Source organism: Eschrichtius robustus, chromosome 2 (assembly GCF_028021215.1).
Source record: "Eschrichtius robustus isolate mEscRob2 chromosome 2, mEscRob2.pri, whole genome shotgun sequence".
Lineage (NCBI taxonomy): Eukaryota > Metazoa > Chordata > Mammalia > Artiodactyla > Eschrichtiidae > Eschrichtius > Eschrichtius robustus.
In genome coordinates this window covers 53,062,586-53,085,721 of record NC_090825.1, presented here as the reverse complement: position 1 = coordinate 53,085,721, position 23,136 = coordinate 53,062,586, and the positions used below count along the sequence as shown (strand labels likewise).

Here is a 23,136-nt window from a genome sequence, read left to right as displayed (position 1 = left end):
GATATATTAAATGAAACAACTATCTGTTCACCTTTATATCAGCGTCCCAAACTCCAGCTTCTGTCAAAATCATGAAAAAGATCAGATCCAGAGTCACACATTCAGATTTCTGGAACAAAGCTAAGTGGCAGCCATCTGTGATCATGGGGGAGCAGCACTACCACAACAAGTGACATTAACATTAGTGTCTCCAGAACTAAACCTATACATTGGCTTAACTTAGGGTCTCACCCACAAACGCTGACATTTGTGACAGCACTAGTGACATTTCACATCCTCCTAATGAAGAAGCAGCATAGAGGTTTCCCGAGCACAGGAAAGGCTCACTGAAGGCTAGAACTTTAAACTGTGTCTCCACTGCTCCTATGAAATGAAGTTGGCTACACAGACACAGCAATGCTCGCCACCGAACTCCCTAAATAAAAATGCTAAATTAAAGCTATAACTTTTTGATGAATGGGGGAGCATTCCTCGATACGTATTTTAGTGTACTGCAAATTGATAGTAAAACTAAATCTAACTAGGCAATGAACCCTGTGTAGTTGGGGAAATTAATCACCAACCAAAGGGCACCACAGCACAACAGTGGTTGCAGGCTGGCAACCCCCTTCGAGCAAATTGAAGATAGGCACTTTAATGAGGGAGAAAATACGAGCTAACAGAACTGCAGTCAAATCAGTTCCTACAGGGGGGAGAGCACATTAACTGATGTGCTGATACTGGCCGCCAAAAGATCAGCTAGAGAGAACAAAAGGCTGTCAAAGCAAGATGCCATCACGAAGCCAAGACAGCCTGGGGTGTGGGCTTAAGCTGCAATATGACATTCTCAAGGGGAACATGAGTTTTGTTCTTCATGTCAGCTCTTTAAGTGATTTTTATTGATATCATTTTTTTAGGACCTGCTAGTTCTCCCTGACTACCAACAGGAGATTCCAATAGATTGTCATGATGTCTTCAGATACACACACTTGGATAAATAATAAAAATTTCCTGTCATCCTTAAATACTCTTTTTTGGACATAATTTTCCTACCTATGCAGGTAATGGTGTCCAGACACATTCATATCACTCGACTGCATCTCTGAGTAACCCTCACACCAAGAGAGATGCTTTACCAAACCCTGATTAGAATCAACTTCGGCCCCCTTAAGACAAATGGAGATTCTTAAGGTGACAGTGCACACATACACATGCACACATACACAGTGACGTCCTGGTACAGGATGGGATAAAGATGATGCTGCTAAAGGAAAAAGAACATTTCACCTGCAGAAAGGTGAGATGTACTCGATGATCATACAAGGAGAAACTAGGTCCTGGCCTTGCCATTTTCTAGTTTGAGACACTCTGAATGGTAACTTAACCCCTGTAAATCCTGATTTCCTCACCTATAAAATGGGAATAACACTGCTGAATAACTCCACCTGTTCTACCTATTCCCACAAAGTGGCGGCCTCAAATTACGTGAGGCTGCCTCAAACATTACAAAGAAATAAATGATGGGATAAAGTTCAAACAAATAAACAGTAAGAATGACCTCACTGGGCTTTTATGAGGAACCAAGTAGAGTTTGTATGTGAGAAGTGTCCTTAAATTGGAGAGCTCTGTACAATTACTGAGCCAAATTGATCTTGGCAGAGACACGGAGTTTTTAATGCTTCTCCAGAAGCAATATCACTGCACAGCCCTCAGAACCAAAGTGGGTCAGAGAGTCTCTTGAAAAATGAAATCCCAAAATTAGCTGGGGCAAAAATGAGGCTGGCCCTAGACTCCCTTATCTTTCAAAAACCCAAATCAATTTATAGGGTGACAGAATGCATGCTCTCCAAATACAAGTCAGGAATTTTTTTTTTTTTTTAAGAAGCATCTAAAGCTTCTGGCCAATTTCTATCAAAATGAACCCAATGCTACTATGCCAATTTCACAACACAGTTTCCATCGGCAAATCTATGGCATAGGTGCTGTTGCCACCCCTATCCTATCCTCATTCCTATCATTACCACGGTAAGTACTGCTGACTGATTACATAGTTTTTAGCCACTAAGCCCCCAGATGAGCCTCAGAATCCTTCTTAACACGGAGTTCTGAGTGCCTCTTACACAAGAGTAGTTGAAAAGAAGCATTCATTATTAGCCACCTCTAGAATAGAGAAGTGAGCAAATGACATAGTCAAATGGCTTTCCAAAATGAAAATTTCTACGTTGGGCTGATAACTTCCAACAAATAAAAGTATCAATATTAAATAATTTCCTTCATCAAATCAATATATTCAGCTATTCTAGGTAACATTTTGCAAGTCCCTCACACTAGAAGGCTTAAAAAATAAGCAATGCTCCTCAAAGTTGCACGTTCTGTTATATTATGTAGAAAAGGCAGCAGGTTACAAAATTTTCCCTTTAAAGTTTCTCTGCCCCAATGATCTTTTCCTTACTCAACTGCACAGAGCTTGGGGGTCTCAGTCCAGGGCTATTTTTTCTTTAGTATAGTCCTTGTTCTTTCTTAAGAAAAGAACAGTAGCCTGGCCAACAGGTGCCCCTGCAGTCTAACTCCACAGGTGAGAGGGAGAGACACTTCTGTCACTGTTAGAGCTCCTCAGGTCCTCACTGGCACCATAAAAGAAGGAACTTTTCCACGGGCTTCTGGGGGCATCTCTCCGGGATCTAGAGGCTGGGGATCCAAACTGGAACTTCAGGCTGTTCAGATGTTTCTCCATTTGGAGCATTAGGCTCACTGTCGGTTAGCTGGACTCAAGAAATCTCGGTTGCAGGTTGCAGCCGGAACATGTCTCCTCAAGGTCAGTCCTTGTTTTCCTAACTGCGAACTGCTCGCTGTTTTTCCTTCGTTGAGACCCAAACCACAGGGACACGAAGCAAGGCAGATTCTGCAGAGCGTCTACCTCCCACCAGCAGCCCGACAGAGGCCTTGGTGACTCAGCCGATGTATCCCACACCGCCATGCCCATCACACACCGAGTCCTGGAAACAAATCACAGCTCCAGGATGCTGTTCCTCCAGCAGCACGCAGGATGTTTCCACTCGGCCGTTACGTCCTCATTTTCAGATTCGACGTAACTACACACACCTAAAAGTGAAACTGTTAACTCCCCAATTGATTTTTCTCCTAATTCCCTATTTCTCTCTGAGCTACCACAATTCCTTCGGTCCGCATCCCAGCTGGTCCTGTTGACTCTTCTTCCATAACGCCCGTCACATTCTTCCTTCCCTTTCTCAATGCCGTCTTTCTAGATCTGTTCTTTTTTTAAAAAATTTATTTATTAATTTATTTAATTTATTTTTTGGCTGCGTTGAGGCTTCGTTGCTGCGAGTGGGTTTTCTCTAGCTACGGTGAGCAGGGGCTACTCTTCGTTGCGGTGCGCGGGTTTCTCATTGCGGTGGCTTCTCTTGTTGCGCAGCATGGGCTCTAGGCGTGCGGGCTTCAGTAGTTGTGGCTCGTGGGCTCTAGAGCGCAGGCTCAGTAGTTGTGACGCATGGGCTTAGTTGCTCCGCGGCATGTGGGATCTTCCTGGACCAGAGCTCAAACCGTGTCCCCTGCATTGGCAGGTGGATTCTTAACCACTGCACCACCAGGGAAGTCCCTCTAGATCTGTTCTTGATTTTTCCTTTTTCTGTGCTTTGCTTCCTCTCCTATATTCATACTATGCTTCTCCAGTGCAGAAATCTTACTGAAGTCCCATTTTCCCGGTTAAAAACCTCAGACATGCCCCACATTGAGAAAAATAAAACCTAAGTCTCGTAGACTGGCATGTGAAACGCTCTACAGTCTGTGTCCAACCTTCCTTTTCCAAGAAATTCCTTCTATCCACACTCTAGGTAACTCAAGCTCAAAGACAAGCTGGCTTATTCCCCTTTCCTGATCACATCTCCACCATCCCTTTCACTCCTATTCCTGGCTCATCCCTGATGACCTTCTCTCCTTTCACTTACTTTGCTCCTAATCGACTTTCTTGGTCCAGTTCAAACCCTGCTCCTGAATTCCTAAATCCTCTGGCTGTACCACTTATGTGACCTTCGTAACATAACCCTTTACATTTACAGGTGTCTAGGCTGAACTAAGTTGTTACTCAAAACCAAAATAAGTTCCGAGAAATTCAGAACACCTCTTCTTGATATCTCCCATGGCATTAGCAGAGCAAACCAACCAGAGTTGGTTCCATTTGCTGACTGACTGATATGCTGCAACTTACAAATAATTTTAAGATGACTTCCTAAGGACTGATTTTAGAATACAGAATAAACTAGAAATGGGTGCACTTTAGGTCTTGCCTTCCTTTAATAAACCTTATTCTCATTACCATAACTCACCCAAGGGCTACCCAACCTCGGACGAAACTCTTAAGAAACCACCATTTTTGAAGGGAAGAGGAGAACAGGTAGGTTCATTTTATGTAAAATAAATGGAAAAACTATTTGATTTTAATACTGTGTTACACTGATCACAGTAACTGCAAAGTATATCCTCTCTCATGTTCATTCATAACCACACTTACAAACGTGTACGTATCATATAATAACATAGTGTCTCAGAATAAGCAAGCAATACAAAAATGCGTGCGCTTTTACAGGAACCTACACAATGGATTCTATAGTGAAAAATAAGATCCACTTGGAAGCTCCAAAGAAGCAGAGAATAGAAGTGAAAATGCCTTTGGAGACAGGACAACCACAGAGTTCAAGTGCTGAGTTCAAATCCTCTGCAGTCACTGCCATTTTACTGGAACGCACAAAATTAAGCACACACCGACAAAACGATAAAATACATTTTCTGTCAAACTCTTTCGGTTCTGTTTTCACAAAAGAATGTAACATCAAATGGAATCTCACCTATTTCAACAGCTGTCGTGAGTTATAATCTTTTTTCCTTCTGGAAAGAGACAATGCCCATTGTAAGCTGGGCATATAACCTGATGGATCATGAAGGTGGAGGACGGTGACTCATACCCGTGAAGCTATCATGAGGGATCTGTGAGTCCCAACACTGCCAAGAGCCTGAATAAACAAAGCCACACACAGAGGCACTAGTATTTTTTTTTTTCCCAAATGTCTGTAGCTGTTGTCGTGATCAATAAATTAGAAAATATTAAATGTCCTGAAATTCACAGTCACTTTCTGCTTTCTATCTTTTCTTAATCAAGAGATACGTTCAATCAAGGGATTGTATGGGATGTTCTACAAAAAGCCTGACATTAAAAAGGATCCCCAGAGCCATAAAGGTGAGACCATCTATACCAGATCCCTGATGCTGTCATCCAATGCCACACAGATCTGGGGCTTTTCAAGCTCTCTGGCTGCTGCTGGGCTCTGTGCCAAGTCTATAAAAGTCAGCTCCTTTTATAACTCCCATCATGATAGAAGACTATAGATGCAAATGAGTTGAGGATGGTGGTCAGTGGCTACTAAAAGAATAAATAGGGTGTTCATGTATCCATACTCTATTTATCTCACACTGAGCTAAACAGAAAGCCCATACAACCGAGGTTCCTAGGTAGCGCTCTAAGGTAACAGGTAAAGGATGGATAAACCAAAACACGTGATAATCATCACACACAAAATAGCCGGATCTACACCGCAGGGGTGCTAACCATTCAGATCCCCCTGCCGGATGCCACGGTCTAGGGACTCCCCGCCTGGTTCCTGAGCCAGCCCGCAGGGTCCTCTTTATTAAACACATGGCTTCGTTCTCCTACTGTCTCTGCGCGGGGAGTAGCGTGGGATTATCATCGCCCTATTATTGCTGTCACACTTCAGTCGAGCTGTTTCCTTGTTTGCTTCCCATACACAGCTGAGAGCTCCCTGAGGGGAGGGATGGAATCCCACTTATTGTCATCTTCTCCCGACCACGCCTGGCTCTCAGAAGCAAAATGACTGTTGAACGAATGAAGGCACATAAAGCCCCATCATCGGGGTCAGTAGCAGGAGCAGCGGTGCAGGCCAAGACCCCTAGAGCACAGATCCGTAGCAGGGCGTCAGAGAGGAGAATTTTAACCGATGCCAGGGAGAAAAAGCGAGCCAAAGCAAGCACTTTGCAGTGGGCTGGAACTGCAGATCTTTCTGCGGCTTTTATCTGGAGCCTTGTGCAGGCTTACCCAGATCCCATTGCCTGTAACGTGTCAGGAAGCCACCACACACATGAAAACTGAAGAGGGAAAGATCCATGAGATGGGACTAAAATGCACCGTCAACCAGACAGCAAGGGATTCTCTCCTCCATGTAAATACAAACACATGGACACACATGCTCAAAGGCATCCACAGTCTGGAAGGCTAAAACAGCACTTGAAAGAGGGAATAAGTCCCCTGGGCTGTGGGCAATAGGCTGGTCATCGTCCAACTCTTTAAGAATCTTTACCCTTTAAGGATGCCCTTGGGGTTGCACCTCTCTCACATCCGTCCCCGATCTCTCTGGCCATGGTGGTCTGTCTCTTTTATGAACTATCTTCACGAGCAGTCTGTGCTGTTCGCTGGTTATTAAGTGAGGCAGGTGCCAGAGTGAAAGGAGCCCTGGACTGAGAATCAGAAAAGCTGGTCCGAGTTCCATGACTCCCTCAGCCCCTGGTCCTTCTTCAATGAAACGGAGATAGAGGGCTCCGATTCATGGCTCTCACAGGGTCATTTGAGGGTGAGAGAATATACAGTTTACCATCATATTTGGTTTCTATGGCTGCAGTAACATTACCACAGACTTGGTAGTTTTAAACAATGGAAATGTATTCTCTCATAGGTTGGAGGACAAAAGTCCAAACTCAGTATCAATAGGCCCAAATCAAGGTATCAGCAGGCCATGCTCCCTTGGGAGGCACCAGGGGAGAGTCTGTCCCTTGCCTCTTCCAGCTTCTCAGGGAGTCAAATCTCCCTCTGCCTCCCTCTTAGGATACTTGGGTTTGGATTTATGACCCACAGGACAATCCAGCATAATCTCTTCATCTCAACATCCTTAAATGAATCACAACTGCAAAGGCTCTTTTTCCAAATAAGATAATATCTACTGGCTCCAGGGATTAGGATCTGATATCTTTGGGGCCACCATTCAGGTCACTACACCCATCAACTACACTAAGTGTTAAAGTACAATTCTTGCCCCATATTCTTTTCTGAATTCTCATCATCACAGCTAGGACAGAAATTCTTTGAGGATAAGAACAACTCATACTTTGCAAGTCCCATGAAGGTTTTTAAGGTATTATTTGTTCATATAGAAAATAAAGCCCTTATTCTATTTAATTTTTAGTTCCCAGCATTAGATCCCATGTAAAAATTCTAACATAGTGTCAAGTGTCTCATTTTTTATTTCTAAAATAGCCAGACCTTCTGTTCAGAGAAGCTGGGGAAAAAGGAATGGCATTGTAGATGCTTCCACTGTTACTGCCAAGTGCCTTGCATTGAGTGTCATTTGTGACGCACTGTTAGTGAAAATCGTTCTGAACTATCACCAGAATCCAAAGGCGGGAGAGCTACTAGAAGTAAAATTGCCATAAACGCCAGACGAATGAGTGTGAACTCCACGCAGCCTGATCTGTCTCAGTGTCAAGAGGAGAAAAGCAGCAGCTTCCAATCTGGAAGAGCTTGATGCAGGCTCAAGATGGGGGTAAATCCATTCACTCATTTTTTTCCAACAAATATTTGTTGAGGACGCACTATGTACCAACACTAGGGACCCAGTGGTGAGCAAAATAGGCAAATCGTCGTCAATTTAAAAGTTTCGTTCCAGTTGGGTAAAATAAACAACAAACAAACAAACAAATGTTATATATTGAGTGGAAACATCATGAAGCAGGGTTGGGGGAGCAGGCTGGGGCTCTCCACGAGGGGTGGGGAAGGCCTCTCTGTTGCACTAACATTTAGTTCAGACATTAAGTGAAGGAGAGAGCAGGTGACTGGGGACCAGGAGGGGCAGTGTTCCTCTAGCTGTTCCGATCAGCTAGAATAGCTTGTTGTACCAGAAAATGCACTGCTCAAAGACCAATAGGATAATGTCTAAAGAACCCAGGAGTCAGCTTGAAAGGCTTCCCTCTGATTGATCTGGGGACAACCTGACCAACAAAAAGAGGAATGGTGGTCACATATCATTACACACCAAATATATGTTATCTATTTTATTCTTCAAAAAAATGCATGAATTAAAAATAACATTCCTAAAGATAGGGGGAAAGAAAGGAGGAAAATTTCTTCTGTAACAGAAAAACACCAGCTAATAACAGAATTAGAAAATTGCCATTTGACAAACGGCAATATAATAACTGAGTTAAGCAAGGTCACTGATGAATGTAAAAACCATTGGGTAAAATTTTGTTGAGAAAAGGATATTCATGTGAACTCAAAATGCTGCTCCAGAGATTACTTAATAAACCAAAAGGCATAAAACCACAAGGGAAAGGTCTGGGAGGCACCAGATTTGGGGCTTCGCAATATGATGCTATGGGTAAGACATCTTCACCTGATCTTTTCAAGTATGTTTAACCTGAATCTAATGATGAAGAAACCATCAGACAACCTGAGATTGTGGGACAGTCAACAAAATAGTTGTCCTGTATTCTTGAAAAATGTCAATATTATGAAAAGATAAAAAAAAAAAACTCTAAAAGTGTTCTAAATTAAAGGAGATTAAAGAGATATGACAACTAAATGGAATATATAATCTTTAACTGGATTCTGGATTTAAAAAATACAACTCTAAAGAACTTTTAAGGGGATAATTGGAGAAATTTGATATGGACTGCATATCAGATAATATTGTAATCATTTTCAACTTGGGAGTATAATAATGATATAATGTTTCGATTTGCATTTCTCTAATGATTAGTGATGGTGCTTTGTAACCACCTAGAGGGATGGGATAGGGAGGGTGGGAGGGAGATGCAAGAAGGAGGAGATATGGGGATATATGTATGTGAATAGCTGATTCACTTTGTTATACAGCAGAAACTAACACACCAGTGTAAAGCAATTATACTCCAATAAAGATGTTAAAAAAAAATAATGATATAATGATGTTATGGTTATTAAGGAGAATGTAATTGTTCTCAGGAGATAAATATTGGAGTATTTAGGGGTAAAATGTCTGAATGTCTGCAAATTACTCTCAAATGGTTCAGCAAAAACAAACAAACCAACAAACAAACCCCCATTTCTTTTAATATATATATGGGCTAAAAGGGAAGGAAGCAGGAAGATAAAGCAAATGTGGCAAGTGTTAACTGATGAATCAAGGTGAACATGGGTCTTGACTGTACCATTCTTCCAACTTTTTTCATAGGCTTGGAATTTTTTTAAAAGGGTAGGGGAGAAAACTCTAGGAACAGGAGACAAAAAGGCCGTGACACAGACACGCTTGGAGTGGTCACGAAAAAGCAGAGTCCAATGCAGCCAGCAGGGAATGAGTGAGAGGCAGCAGGAAGCGGGTCATGGAAGATGGGAGGGCAGCCACTGGAAGGCTCTGAGCAGAGAAGTGACTGACACGACAAAGACCAATCTGACAGCTTGATGGAGAATGAGCCTAGGAGGACAAAAGCTGAACTGAAGCCGGCGTGGTGGCGGTGGGGGGGGGGGGGGAAAGATAGGAGGCTGCTACAGAAATCCAGGGATATGACTTTTTGACTCAGAACTTAAGATTGAGCCAAGTTCATATTTTACATAAAGAGGAAAAGAAAAACAATTCCAATACCATTTTAGGAAAATAAATGTTCTCTCACTTTGGAGTATCCCCATATTGTTTTACTGACTGGACCCAGTAATAGTTCACATTGAATAGTAGCAGTTCATACTGTCATGGAAAAAGTAGTAGAATAGCATAAGAACCCATGAAACTGAGCTCATCTCCTGTTCACCTGGGATCACGAGTACAGCTGTCCCATTTTCATAATATGTCATCATTGTCATGTTCATTAGCATATGCAACATCCTCGATACAAAGGTCAGGTTTTGCAGTTCATTTTGAATGCCAGGTTTCTAAGAACAATATGAAGATAATAATAACAAAACAGAATGCTCAGGTTGGAACTTTTCACAAACGTTATCTAATTAATTCTTATAACACCTCCAAGAGGTATTATTATTATCCCCATTTACTGCTGGAGAAACCTGAGAAATTTTTTTTTAATTCTGCATTTGTATCACTCCTCTTACTGAGACGCCTCTGAGCTTCACATTGTCATCACCATCTTTCGCTTTCAAAGAATATCACAACTTAATTCTCTTATCAACAGGGTGGGTCTTAATGGTTGTAGCCACATTTTAAGTGTAGGAAATAAGTTTTGAAAAATGACGTGAAATGTCTTTTTCCTAGTCTCAAAGCAATGCAGTAACAAAATGGAACATACAGCAGCACTCCCCATACACACACACACACACACACACACACACACACACACAGCAAAGAACTTTTTTCATTTGCCCCAAGATGATCTAGTAATTGAAAGATAACTGCTATAATTTCAAAGTATTCTAAAACCAAAATTCAAAATTTGGTTAAGTAAAGAAGTCACAATATTTGGTCCAGGAAAACTATGCAATAACGAATACTCCTGAGTGATGAAGGCCAAATGAGTCTCTAATGGTGGGTGGTACAAAGGAAGTTTCCAGGCTCCTTGTACTTGGGGTGGGGCTGAAGAGGCACATCTCCTAATAGGGCTCAAAGGGTCTGAGACCGTCACAGCAATGGTGAGACACTGTCTCCCCAGGGCAGAAGCAGGCCAGCCCTGGCTGAGGGAACTGGGCAGAGACTGCTCAGCATAGAGCAGCGGTAGATATCAGTGCCTTGGGGGCCCATGGCCTGATTTCCAAATGAGATCAATTTAACCTTCATTGCATCACTTAAGCTCTGTCTAAAATAAAACTTTTTAAAAAAGAGAAATATAGGGCGCCACACTTCAAAACATGCTCCCCAGCCCCATAACCACACTCTCAACAGAGGACTGAAAAATTTACTTGTACGGTGAAGCAAGCAGATGAACTCCAGTCAGAGTAACAAAATCACCTTCCCTGTAAATAGCATTCTCTACTTGGAATGCAAATTTAAAATGACTGCAAACTGGAATGCATTCAAGTAAAGTGTAGACAGTGCAACCTTATGCTGTGGAATAAAAGTGAGGGCTCTTCCCCCAGAAGCCTGAGTTTGAACCAGATCAAGCCTCTTTCTAGACATTGGCAAGTGGCTACACTTTATTGTTCAAACATGGAGGGCTTGAAAGTGAAAGGGGACACTTTTGATAATCACACTGGGCTAGGAGGCATCAGCTGAACTGAACCTGGGCAAACAGAGATGTGTGGTCACTACAGATACGTCTGTTTCTCTGGGCCTCAGTTTTCACATCTGTCAAATGTGAAATCGTCTTCCTGGACTCAACGGGCCCGGTGTGAGGACTACAGGAGTTAACGTATGGGAAGCACTAAGAACAGCACCGGGCAGGCAGCAGAAACCAAGGCCCCTGAAAGGCTCTCAGGGCCTGGCCATGGAGGCACCTACGCCTGCAGAAGCGAAGGCTTTGAAAGGACTAACGTGTTCCAGGGACCCAGGGGGGCGTGAAAGCTCTGTTTGCCATCTGACCTCATAAAACCTGATCCCCTAGGCTTGATAACTTTATAACAGGTAAGTTTGTATTATCAGTTCAGAAAATAATAAATTCCAGAAAAAAAAAATCAAAGGAAAGCACCTAAACGTCTTCTGCAATAAGTTTATTACATTCACCCTTCCCCATTACTGCACATCAGTCTACTCCCTGCCCCCTCACCTATCCCCCACTTGGAGTACCACAGATGCATCATCTCATTCTCCCTTCTTCGGATTCTTCCAAGAAACAGAAGCCTCCAGCTGGTGGCACCTGCAGAAACCACGGTAGCCGAGAGGAGCGCTAACTGGCCTGTCCACGCCTCCCCTGCCACCCCTCCAGTGACACCTGAGGCCCCAGTTTTCCCACCTGTGCCCAGCCCACGCCCACAGGACCAGCAAAGTGTTCACAACTGTGCTCATCTCTGCTTTGCAGAGCCATTCCGTGGAGTGCCTACACTAAACAGACCCGGTCCTACACAACAATTCAAAAATAAAACTCACGGATGCACGAGGCAGTTCATTAAACCATCACATTCACAAAAGCACCGGAACTGGTGTCTGCAGACTACGAAAAAATTGCCATCTGGTACCAGCTTCTTCAGATTTTTTTCAATACTCTTCACAAAGTGAAGTGGAGAAAACAGAATAAAAAAGACAAATGGTCCTGCTCATCCTACAAAGTCAATGAAACTAAGAGGGTTTAGTAGTCAGTTGACTTTCCCGCACTTACAGGAGTCCCATGAAAAGGAGACGCAAATAAATTCATTTGTATCCTTTTTTAGATTTCACAAATAAGTTATATATGATGTCTTTCTCTGTCTGGCTTACTTCACTTAGCATGATAATCTCTAGGTCCATCCATGTTGCTGCAAATAGCATTATTTCATTCATTTTCATGGCTGAGTAATATTCCATTGTATATATGTACCACATCTTCTTTATCCATTCATCTGTAGATGGACACTTAGGTTGCTTCCATGTCCTGGCTATTGTAAATAGTGCTGCTATCAGACTGGGGTGCATGTATCTTTTTGAATTATGTTTTTTCTCCAGATATATGCCCAGGAGTGGGATTGCTGGATCACATGGTAGCTCTATTTTTAGTTTTTTAAGGAACCTCCATACTATTCTTCACAGTGGCTGCACCAATTTACGTTCCCACCAACAGTGCAGGAGGGTTCCCTTTTCTCCACAGACATAGAAAACAAACTTATGGTTACCAAAGGGGAGCAGTGGAGAGGGATAAATTAGGAATTTGGGATTAAAATATACACACTACTATATATAAAATAGATAATCAACAAGGACCTACTGTATAGCACAGGGAACTATAGTCAATATCTTGTAATAATTATAACAGAAGAGAAAGTAAAAAAAGAATATATATATATAATATATATATAAAAAAACTGAATCATTTAACTGTACACCTGAAACTAACACAACATTGTAAACCAACTATATTTCAATAAAAACTTAAAAAAGGAAGACATTAAAAAAAGGAGGCACAAAATCACAGCATATTGCCATGTATTTGGTAAATGCTTATGATGTCTGCCCCTCACCATGGCAACAAGTGGAGTGAGGGGGATTCAGGCAGCTGTGGACACCCAGTAACCTTTCCAGCAGCAGCAGGATAAATGGACAAGCTCTTGGCAAAAATTGGACTAGGTGACCATCATCCCCAATGTCCTCCTCTGCTAAAGAATCCTCTACCTGTCCTTCCTACCGACTTTAGGACCACCACAGGTCCCATTCTTGCTGATAGAAATTTATCCCACTAAATGCCTATAAGCTATTATTCTTGGGCAAGGTAGGTGAAGACAGTGAAGGTCCATGAAGTTCATGACTTGCCCAAGGTCTCAAAGCTTGTATGTGCTGGGGGCAGTGATCAAGATTCAGGCACCATACTGCTAGTATTTTGGGGTCCCATACTCAACTCCTCCAGGGCCGGTCAGGTAACAGGAATGAAAGGAGCCAGCCAGGTGGGGTCTGCAGTAAACTGGGGAACAGGAGCCCCACAGAAAAAGGGCAGCAGTGGCCCAGCTCTAGGCAAGACTAGAATCACACCATGAGAGAATACAGACTCACGGAAGGGCTTCTGTTTTTACAAAGCAGCCCCCGAAGTCCCCAATTAAAACTCTCTTGCTGCTTCAAAGCACCTTCAACGACAATAGTTAATTGATTTTATGAAGTATGTGCTATATACCAAGTGCTGTTAGAGGTGTCAGGGAGATGGAAGTAGCAAAATAGACAGGGCTCCACTCCGTGGGGCTTACATTTAACTCTCTTTCATTAAAGAGACTTAGCCTCTTCAGCATGTCATCTGCCGTGACTTCGAGATCATTTTCTCTGCCCCTCACCATAGCCAGGTACAGTTGCTAATATACTCTGAGGTTTACCTTTCTATAATAATGCCTTTCTACTCTCTCCTTGAACTTTTATTTATAATTAATACCTGGTCAGTTTTTACATTTTGAAGGTTATAATTTAATACTTATGGCAGCATCAAAATGCATGCCCTACCTCTCAAGGTGTCAGCACCAGTCCCAAAGCATACATCCTATGCAAGAGTGTGCCATGTTGTGAGCACAGGTAAAAACATCAGACCAGGCTGGAGTCCCAGGGAATCACATTCATTCCATCCATACACACTTAGGAAGCCTCTACTATGTGTGTCAGGCACTATTTCAGGCTTTGTGGATACATCTGTGAAAAAAAAAAAATAGAAATCCTTGTCCTCGTGAAGTTTATGGCACAATGGCAACAGTCTTCTCTGAAACTAGTACTGAATCCTACCACCTGTGTGGTGTGTGTGATTTCAGTCCCAGCTGAAACAGGGAGATGGGGATTTGGGAGGGGAAAGGAGAAGGAATGGAAGAGCCACTCCACTGCTACCTCTGGTCTAGCTGTGTGTCCACCATCTCAAGACTCCAGAAACCAAATGGGGAGGTGAACAAAAGGATGGATTAAATAAATAGAAGGAGTGCAGGAAGTGCAGCAGATGCTCTAATGGTTGCCATCCACTCAGCAGTTGGGGCATGTGATGAAAATGCAAAAGAACATCGCTCTATCTACAGCAATGTGGTCCCTGAGGGACGGTAGCCTGCCTCCAGCTACTTACTGGTCCCTACTGAAGGCGAGGCCTGCCAGGTGCCAAGAAAGAGCCCGAGAACGTAAAATGAGGGAGCTTCCTTTGGAATCCTGCTACCTAATAATCACAGCCCAGATTATGAGCTGGCCTGGGTCACACTCACATTACTCATGAAGCACTGATGTCATCATTATATGAAACAGACACTAAATTGAAGTAAATTTATTAAGTACTGGGGATTGTGGAAATTCTGAGTGGCTGTGGTTGCCTCAGAAGGGAGAAAGGGAAGGCATATATAAATTCCACTCAAGGTTTTTAGGATGTTTTCTATCACATTGGTATGGATAAATGGATATTCGGGCCATGTTTTTTTTTTTTTTTTTAAGCTTGTGGACAAACTGTTTTGCCTTTCTCTCTCCAGCCCTGCTGCAGGACAACAAGAATGGCAGAATTTCAGGATGAAAGGGCATTTGGGAATAATGTGGTTGAATTCTCTGTTCTACAACTTTCCAGGTAAGTGGGAGCTTGGCCTTCCTGGGAGATTTCCAGTGGTGTGAAACTGATAGTCTGGTGATCCGGCCCATTCTACACTCTGAAAGCTTTCTTAGAAAATTCTTCCCCTCATAAGGAGCCAAAAGGTGCCTTGCTGTAGCCTCCCCGTAGCAGTGTAAGGTTACACTCCTGAGACATACTCAACTAAATTTACATTTCATTCAGCAGCTGAGCTGCCCCAGAAGCTACAGATCTCTCATTTCAGGGCAACTCTCAGGAAGCCCATGGAGACGGAGGGTAGGAGGGTCACTCCCATCCCAGCACAGCCTGCCTCCAGGGCTTCACCATGAAAGGAACAGAATATTCCACTGCCGCATTTAGAAACTGTGTGTCAGCACCTCAAAAGGGCACAGACACTGTCAATGCTCACCACCATCACTCTCTCCGGACCTTCAACCCCCGCTCATAAAAAAGGAACAAGAAGAAATCTGATCCATCACAATCAATGGAAGAAAAAAAAGTCTATGTGGGGATGCAATAAATGCTTTTCTGTGGTAACAGCATGAACCTATTTGGAATCTCTACCATGCACATTAGACCATCATCTGGGGGCACACTATTGGAGACACCCAACTCCAGGCGGCCAGCCAGCTATCTCTACCTAGAGATGTCTCAGTGTGGTCAAGACCAAACTCATCATTACTGTAATTTTCCTCCCTCTCCAATTCTGCTCTCTTGGGTTCTGCTCAGTTAATGCTAGAAATCTCAGTGTCAATCATTCATTCAAAACTATCCACTGAACACCTACTGTGTGCACCTTTCTTTCAACCTCTGTAACAAAGATTGTTATCTATTTACCAAACTCATTTCCTCTGTTTCCTGGCCACAAGGAAGCTGTATTTTCCAGCCTTCCTTGTCCTTAGGTGTAGTAGAATACTAAATTCTAGGCAGTGGAATGGGAGTGAAGGTAATGCATGCCACTCTCAGGTCTGGCAATGCACCATCTCCCGTGCTCTTTCCCTTTTCCACCAGCTGCAATGATGGCCAGGGCAACCTTAAAGGCCATGTGTTGAAGACCCCGCCCCCCTACCCCGGATCCCTAAATGACTGTGTGGAGTGGATCCTCTCCACACTCTTGTTCTGTGAGTGAGAAATACAATTCCATTGTATCTGAGCCAACTGTACGGTGGCTGATTTATAAGCAGCACTGTAATCAATACCTCTTCTGTTTCCGATTCACTCATTCATTCATTCTTTAATAAACATTTTGCAAACACTTAACTACATTCCAGGCATTGAGAAAGGCACCGGGGAAATAAAAATGACTAAAGGAGGTCACAAAGTCTACCTAAACTGGATAATTTAAACCCCATATAAATGATCCCATGGCAATGTGTCTGTCTTAAGTTAGTCACAGTGGAAAGATTTGAGACTTCATTTTGAATCCTAGGCTAGTTAAGCCAGTTAAATATCTAAATGTGTTGGCATCTTCATCTATAAACAGAAGCAATATTCCGTCCTGCCTAGTCTCAGGTGGATTACATTGAAAGAGATAGAAAGCTTTCTGTCAACTATCAAGTTCTCTGCAATTTTTAATTTAATTCACTGCAAATGTCCTAATCCAGGACCTGTTATTCATGAAATGTCGTACCAGCATCCTCATTGGAGTTTCTACCTAAAATCCTATCTATTCCTAAAGAATAGATTGGTAAAGGTAAATTTTCCCAGTCTGAGCTTGGATCGGTCATTTCCTTTTTTCAAAAAAATCTTCCAATACTCTGGAATGCTTACAAAATGAAAGTCAAACTGTTTAGCTCAGTGTTCAAGGCCCTACATAGCATGGTCCCAAATTAATAGTCCTTATCAAACTCTGTACAAGTCCATGCTTTTCTTCTACCTCACCCACCCTATCTTCTAGCCATACACACCATTTCTACAATGTGCCACACTCTCTCACCTCCTTGCCTTTGTTTTATTCTTTGTCTGGTTTTGTTCTTTACAACCATCTCTCCCCATTGAAACCCCCCATTTTTCATGGTTCAGCTCCAATATCACCAGTTCTAAAAACATCTCTTCCCAAAAACAGTTTTCAGAACCTCTGCACTACCACATCATTCACTCTGAGTCTCTCTTCTCCACTACTGATAACACCTTTATTTCGAATAGCCTGTTGTCTTCGGGAAGGAAAAAGAAGAGGAAATGTGAGCATTTAATAAAGTCATGTTACACTGAAGAAAAAAGTTCAGAAGACAGTCCAATTACTTGTGGTTGGATTACCAAAAATAGACACATTACAAGAGTGATGGAATTCTCTGGATTGTCAGAAAACTCTTCCTATGCTTTAGGATCTATTATATTCAGGGGGTGCTTTATAAAAGCTATTAGTGGAACCTTCATGTTGAAAGTCACTTTTAAAATAATAAATATAATCCCATCGGCAGAAGAGTAGAACCAAAGTTCAAAGTCGTTCGTTCATTTCCCTAGTCAATTCTTCAGATTTTGGTTCAGTCTTATTTTAGAAAGATGAGCGAAACAAATTTGTTAAGTTGTCCCACTGATATGTAAGCATAAAGCTTGTAAGTTAGTACTTTTAAGGAACTGGTCATGCATGGCGAGTTCTTCATTCATTTGCATATATGAAATAAAAAGTATTCATTAATGAAAAAGTCATTTAAATCACTCTTTCCATCAACTGAGAGTTTGCGTCTACTTTCTCCTTTAGGATTAAAAAAGGGTGAGGGGAAGCTGGATACTCTGTATTTTTTCTGGTTAGATACAGGGAGACCAACTCTACCCACAGACACTAAATTCACGAAAATCCTAATAGAGCGTATGTACTATACATACAATAGTAACAGCATTTTCTCTTATGTACTCTTGTAACAAACTAGGCTAAAATGCAAATATAGTTCCTTGAAGATATTTCTCTAGGGAACAGAGAAGAATGAATTTATATCAGCCTATGAGTGAGAGGGTGGGGTATGTAACTGGGAATTCTAAAAAAGATTTAAAAATACTAATGCTTTTAGACAATTCAAGTACTTTGTCCTGTAAATAACAGGATATAAAATAATTTGTGGCAACAGATATGATACTCTAACGTGAATTAGAAAATGTTTCTTAGAGATTGTCCTAAACGGTATCATTATAAAAGATGGATCAAAATTCATGAAATTCAGTGCAGACCATTTCCTAAGGAAAGCCACACGTAATACACACACACGAATCAAACAAACGACTAATCACTGGACACTAAGTGAAACATTAGTAAGATAGGCTCAATGGGACAAGCATAGTACATTTTCTCAGTGTTCCTGTAAGTCATCAAGTAAACAGCTCAACAAGTTTCCTTACTTTATGTTAACACTAAGAAAACAGTTAAGAAAAAACTGTTTATTGCGTATTGTGGTCCAAAGTGTTACAAATACTCGTGGTGGGATCTGGGGGAAGGGAAGGGAAGACAAGGCAGCCCCGGGCAGGCACTGGAGCGCGCTTACCTCCAGAAGTGAAAAGCGAAGAGAGGACTACAGGGACTGCCTGGGCTGGATGGGGTTGGACTCAGGCTCCTTGGGGTGAGACTGAAAGTTAAAAGAATGTCATTCCAAGTGGGAGAAAGGATGGCAGTAAAATTAGCACAGCTCATTGAAGGGACTGTGTTCCCTTTAGGCGAGAATGTTCACGGCATGCCTATCAGTACCACTAGGTAATCATCTAATCACGTGCCCCTTCTTAGCTCTAAAACAGAGAACAGGCACAATGCTTCCTGCTGAAATTTACATGCTCAAAACTACCGCTGCCATTTTTATTTGTGCCTCTTCTTTGTCACAGAGCAACTTGGCAGATATGTTCGACATGTGATTTTTTGCAAAGTCAAGCCAGTGCTGTTTTTTATATTGAGTCTATTCTACTTCTGATTAAGAACCAATGGTGAATCTGTAGCAGAACTATAGGGAAGTAGTTATCAGAACAGAAATGAAAATTCAGGTTAAATACTGTAGTTTTTAAAAAGCAAAGCAACAAACATTTCCATATTTTTAAGTGCTTTGCAGTGAAAAATATCCAACAACATTCTGTCTAATTCTCATGGTAAAAAGTGTTCTTATGCTTATATTCATAATAAGTAACTTCAAAATTTCTCACATATGGTTATAAAGTGTTTTACTCTCCAAAGAGGTTTTTTCAAGTTCATCTATCAACGGACCATTATAATTCCTACTCCCAACAACCCATCCAAACCACCAAGCATATTCACCAGCCAACTCTCAAATATTCAGCATGGGGTGGTGAGCTTACAGTCCCTTTATCTTTTTTCCCTTTGGCCTCCTGGCTCTTCTCTTTTAGGGAGGAAAGGAAAGAAATTTGTCAGATATCTTACTTGCAACAATTTTGCCAACAGATCTATCAAAATATGAAGTTAATACTAGTCAATTTCTAATTATTTTCACATGGCAAAATCAAAATAAGAATTAGCCAAGTGTTCTAGTACCAACTCTTAGGCTGAAGTGAGCCCTGGAAACTCCTGCTATACTGCAATGAGTTTCTTTACACCCTTCTGCCTCTCCTTTGGTCCATGACTCTACATCGTAACCGCATTTTCTTACCTCAGGCAAAGAGGTCTTGGAACTGAGCTACGTATTGGACGTATTGGCTAATTCAAGCTGGTTGTGCCCTTCACTGAACAGAGAAGTGGCAACAGTGGCTAGAATCAGATTTAGGCTTCCCAAATTCTTAATGCCATCCTTGTTTCCCATTATGTGGATAATTGAGACTTGGCTGTATTTGTTTTAAACCAAAATGTAAATCACTGCTCACAATGCTCCAATTTGTTTAATAAAATGTTTTAAGAGAGTAACGTTTTATATCTGTTTTATATCTTCTAAAACCATTCTCTGGTTTGGTACCAGTACTCGGTAAACTAAGGAATTGGTTTCCTTATACATTCAGAGCACGTTCAAAAAGCTGCTGCTCTTAAGCATACTGTACTCTAACTTAGCAGCTCATTGGAAAGCCCTCCTGAATGCCCACTGATACAGCCATCATTTGGTCTAAGTACAGTCTTATCTGTTCCTTCTGGTCCTAAAATAGGCACGTAAAGGCACTGAAGCCACTCCATGCCTCCAAGCTGAGATACGTTATCACGTGTGCTATGAAGTACCTGTGAACCTAATTCTATACTAAAATTGAAAAAAGGAAGAAAAAAAAAAAGACCCAGTTTCTCAGAAATCGGAAATCCAGGCATAGGCTATCTACATGCCAGAAATTTCTGAATAAATTAGTAAATCCATTAATTTCTGAAATACTTATATATTTGCTGTCTCACATCCAGGATTCCACTTTCTGTAATAGGAATCAGAAACTGCCTCATGTTATTGATAACTCAGATGGAAAATTCTGAATTGCCTCTACAGAGTATAAAATATGCTACTGTAAGAGTCTGTGCTGCAGTCCCTATGGAATAAACTCTCCTGAAGAAAAACAGAAATACCTCATGAGAGAGAACATCCAAAAGCTGTTCTGCAGAGTTACTCTGTTAAAAGGTCCCCAAATAAATAAAATTATATACACTAAATGTGCGCTTAATAAAATCAATGATAGGACTTTCCATTATAACCATTCTCTGCAGTGTCAAGAAACTGAATTTACTCAAAGACTGCAGAATTAGCTTTCTCCATGAATGAATGTAAAATCAGCTATGTCTACCTAAGAGTAGTTTTACATTTCAAGGTAAACAAAACGTTCAAAGTGAATTTCATGCTAACACGACAATGACACTGAAGAGTGATACTCTAATTCTACTGTCTCAAGCTCCTCAGGTAAAGGATAAGTTATTTCAGATGCACAGTAACATGTACCAGGGTAGAGCCTAGACTGAGGGGGTGTGGCCTGGGATGAAAACAAAATGCACGGAACCCCCTGTGTTGAGCTGACCTTTATGTCCTGCATCATCATAAAATTTGTGGCATACCTCAGTCTTTCAAATTATAGATGGAACAATGAATACAACTGAGTTTGTATTTTACAGAGTAACTTTGAAGCATCTCCTGTTAATGTGGACGAGATACCAAAGAAGAAAGAAAAGGTGTAATGTGAAATGGTATATACCAAGGCCAAAGAAGACAACAAGGAAGCAGCACAATCAGAAACAGAGGTCAAAGTGAAGCTGGGGGTTAAAGCTAAGTTCCTGGGCCTGGCACACAGAGCCATGGGCATCTGAGCTGTGCATTTCCAGAATGCTAGAGAGATGAGGGTTAAGTAGAAAAATTCACGCATGCCACTAAAATATTCCACATAGGTGAGGAAGGCTGAATGCCAGCGTGGAGATGGGGACAAAACAGTAGGCAATGGGTAAATACTCTTTGCATCTCTATTATATTAAAAGCCACATCTAGCAAGAAGGTTGTAGGAGCCCTCTAACTTTTGTAAGTGAGCACTTGTCAGTAAAAAATCAGTGTATAATTTTAGAGCAAGAACTGATTGAGAAAGTGCTCACATCACTTCAGAAATGTCATGTTTTTATTCACTTATTAACCAAGGAAACAGTTTCCCTCGTATGACGCATCTACAGGGTTCAAGAGGAAGAGTTGCTCCTCAGAACTGGGTACAGGTCTCCCCTGCAGTCTCCTCCTGGAAGGAGTCCAGTATGAGATGATTTGGGTTGCACATATTTCAATGAAAATGTAATTTTATATCTGTACTGCAAGTTAGAAGACATATTTATATTTTTCTAGCAGATTTCTATTGTACTGTTTATTATTTTAAGTGTGCCAGCACAGACTAACTCATAGCTGCTGCATCTTTGACAAACAGATTTAAAATAAAAATTTGCTGACACTTCCTTCATCACAGATGTTTACCTTCGCCACAAATTAGATGTGGGCATTTTACGTGGCTGCGTCAAATCAAAAGGCAGTCAGATGCGTTAATGGGTTAAAAAAAAAACAACAACAAAAAACCAGCTAAGCAAACACAGAGCTCAACTAGGTAAACACACTGCATGCGGTGGCTGGAGACTCTGCAGAGAGGATGCAAAATGTACTACAGTTCATTACTATTCTGTTGCACAGATAAAACATGGATCACATCTAATGAGTGTCACAAATAACCCTTCTTTTGCACTCTTATCCATTGTAATGTCTTCTGTTATTCAAGACAGACAGAGGCCCTTCTTTAGAGCAAGGCAGCATGGGGATAAACAAACAGTAAGAGAGAAGAAAAAAAAAAGACAGACACACCACAGGCCTGCTGATACATTCTTTCACAATGAGCTGTTAAGATGTTTCCAGCACTGAGGTTTAGTAACTTTAAATATGCAGCAGCTCTCTTCCTCTGACTGCAACGCAAAATGCTGGGTCTGGGCTTCCACATCAGCTGAAATCAAATGCCATACATTTAAGACATGTTCCTTCCAGCTCACACTGCAGTGCTCTGAGGCTGTCAGTACAAACAAATGCTAAATAGCTATTGGTCGCAGGAAAGCGAGTGCCATGCAGAAAGCATTAAAATATTAAAGAGAGACAATACTTACTCCAAGGTCAGCCCCGGAATCTGTAGCCTTTCCCGCTGGGCTTTCATGGTTGTTCTATGTTACCACACTCTATTGTAACCATGACACACATATTCTCTGCTAGCGTCCCGGTGATGACAGAGAGCCGAAACGAACCTCTAGAAAGGGCTGGACTAACAGTCTCTCGAGGGGGAGGGGAATCCTGCAAGTTTGGGTCCTTCCACCTCCGGTCGTAATCAAGGGATGTCAGCCGCCTTCCTCAGGTTAACGGCAGTGCACACTGCACTGATTTCGTTAAGGGAATGAGGCTTTCGGCTCTGCATATCAAGTGATTGGTTTCTGGTTGTTTTTTTTTTTTTTTTTTAAGAAAGTCGCTCCTCTCACAGACCCAGTTTTCACCTCAGTGAAATGAAAAGTCCTTTTCACCATGCAGACTGGAAAAAATAGTAACAAAGCAACAGTATCATACTTGTAAAAGAGTTTAT

At 41.7% G+C, this 23,136-nt stretch overlaps 1 protein-coding gene across 3 annotated transcripts in view; it reads right to left on the bottom strand.

Annotated features, from left to right (window-relative positions):
* LOC137759326 (microtubule-associated serine/threonine-protein kinase 4-like) overlaps positions 1 to 22,802 on the bottom strand; it is a 206,665-nt gene extending 183,863 nt beyond the window's left edge. For 2 of the 3 annotated variants that reach the window (XM_068535437.1, XM_068535441.1), the window contains exons 1-2: positions 22,673 to 22,802; positions 18,645 to 18,725 (exon numbers count right to left, since the gene is read on the bottom strand). In XM_068535437.1, the coding sequence (XP_068391538.1) occupies positions 18,645 to 18,725; positions 22,673 to 22,719 (128 nt within the window). In that variant the 5' untranslated portion in view covers positions 22,720 to 22,802. The remainder of the gene's footprint in view (positions 1 to 18,644; positions 18,726 to 22,672) is intronic. The other variant, XM_068535440.1, reaches the window with a different exon arrangement.
* Between the last annotated feature and the right edge of the window lie 334 nt (positions 22,803 to 23,136).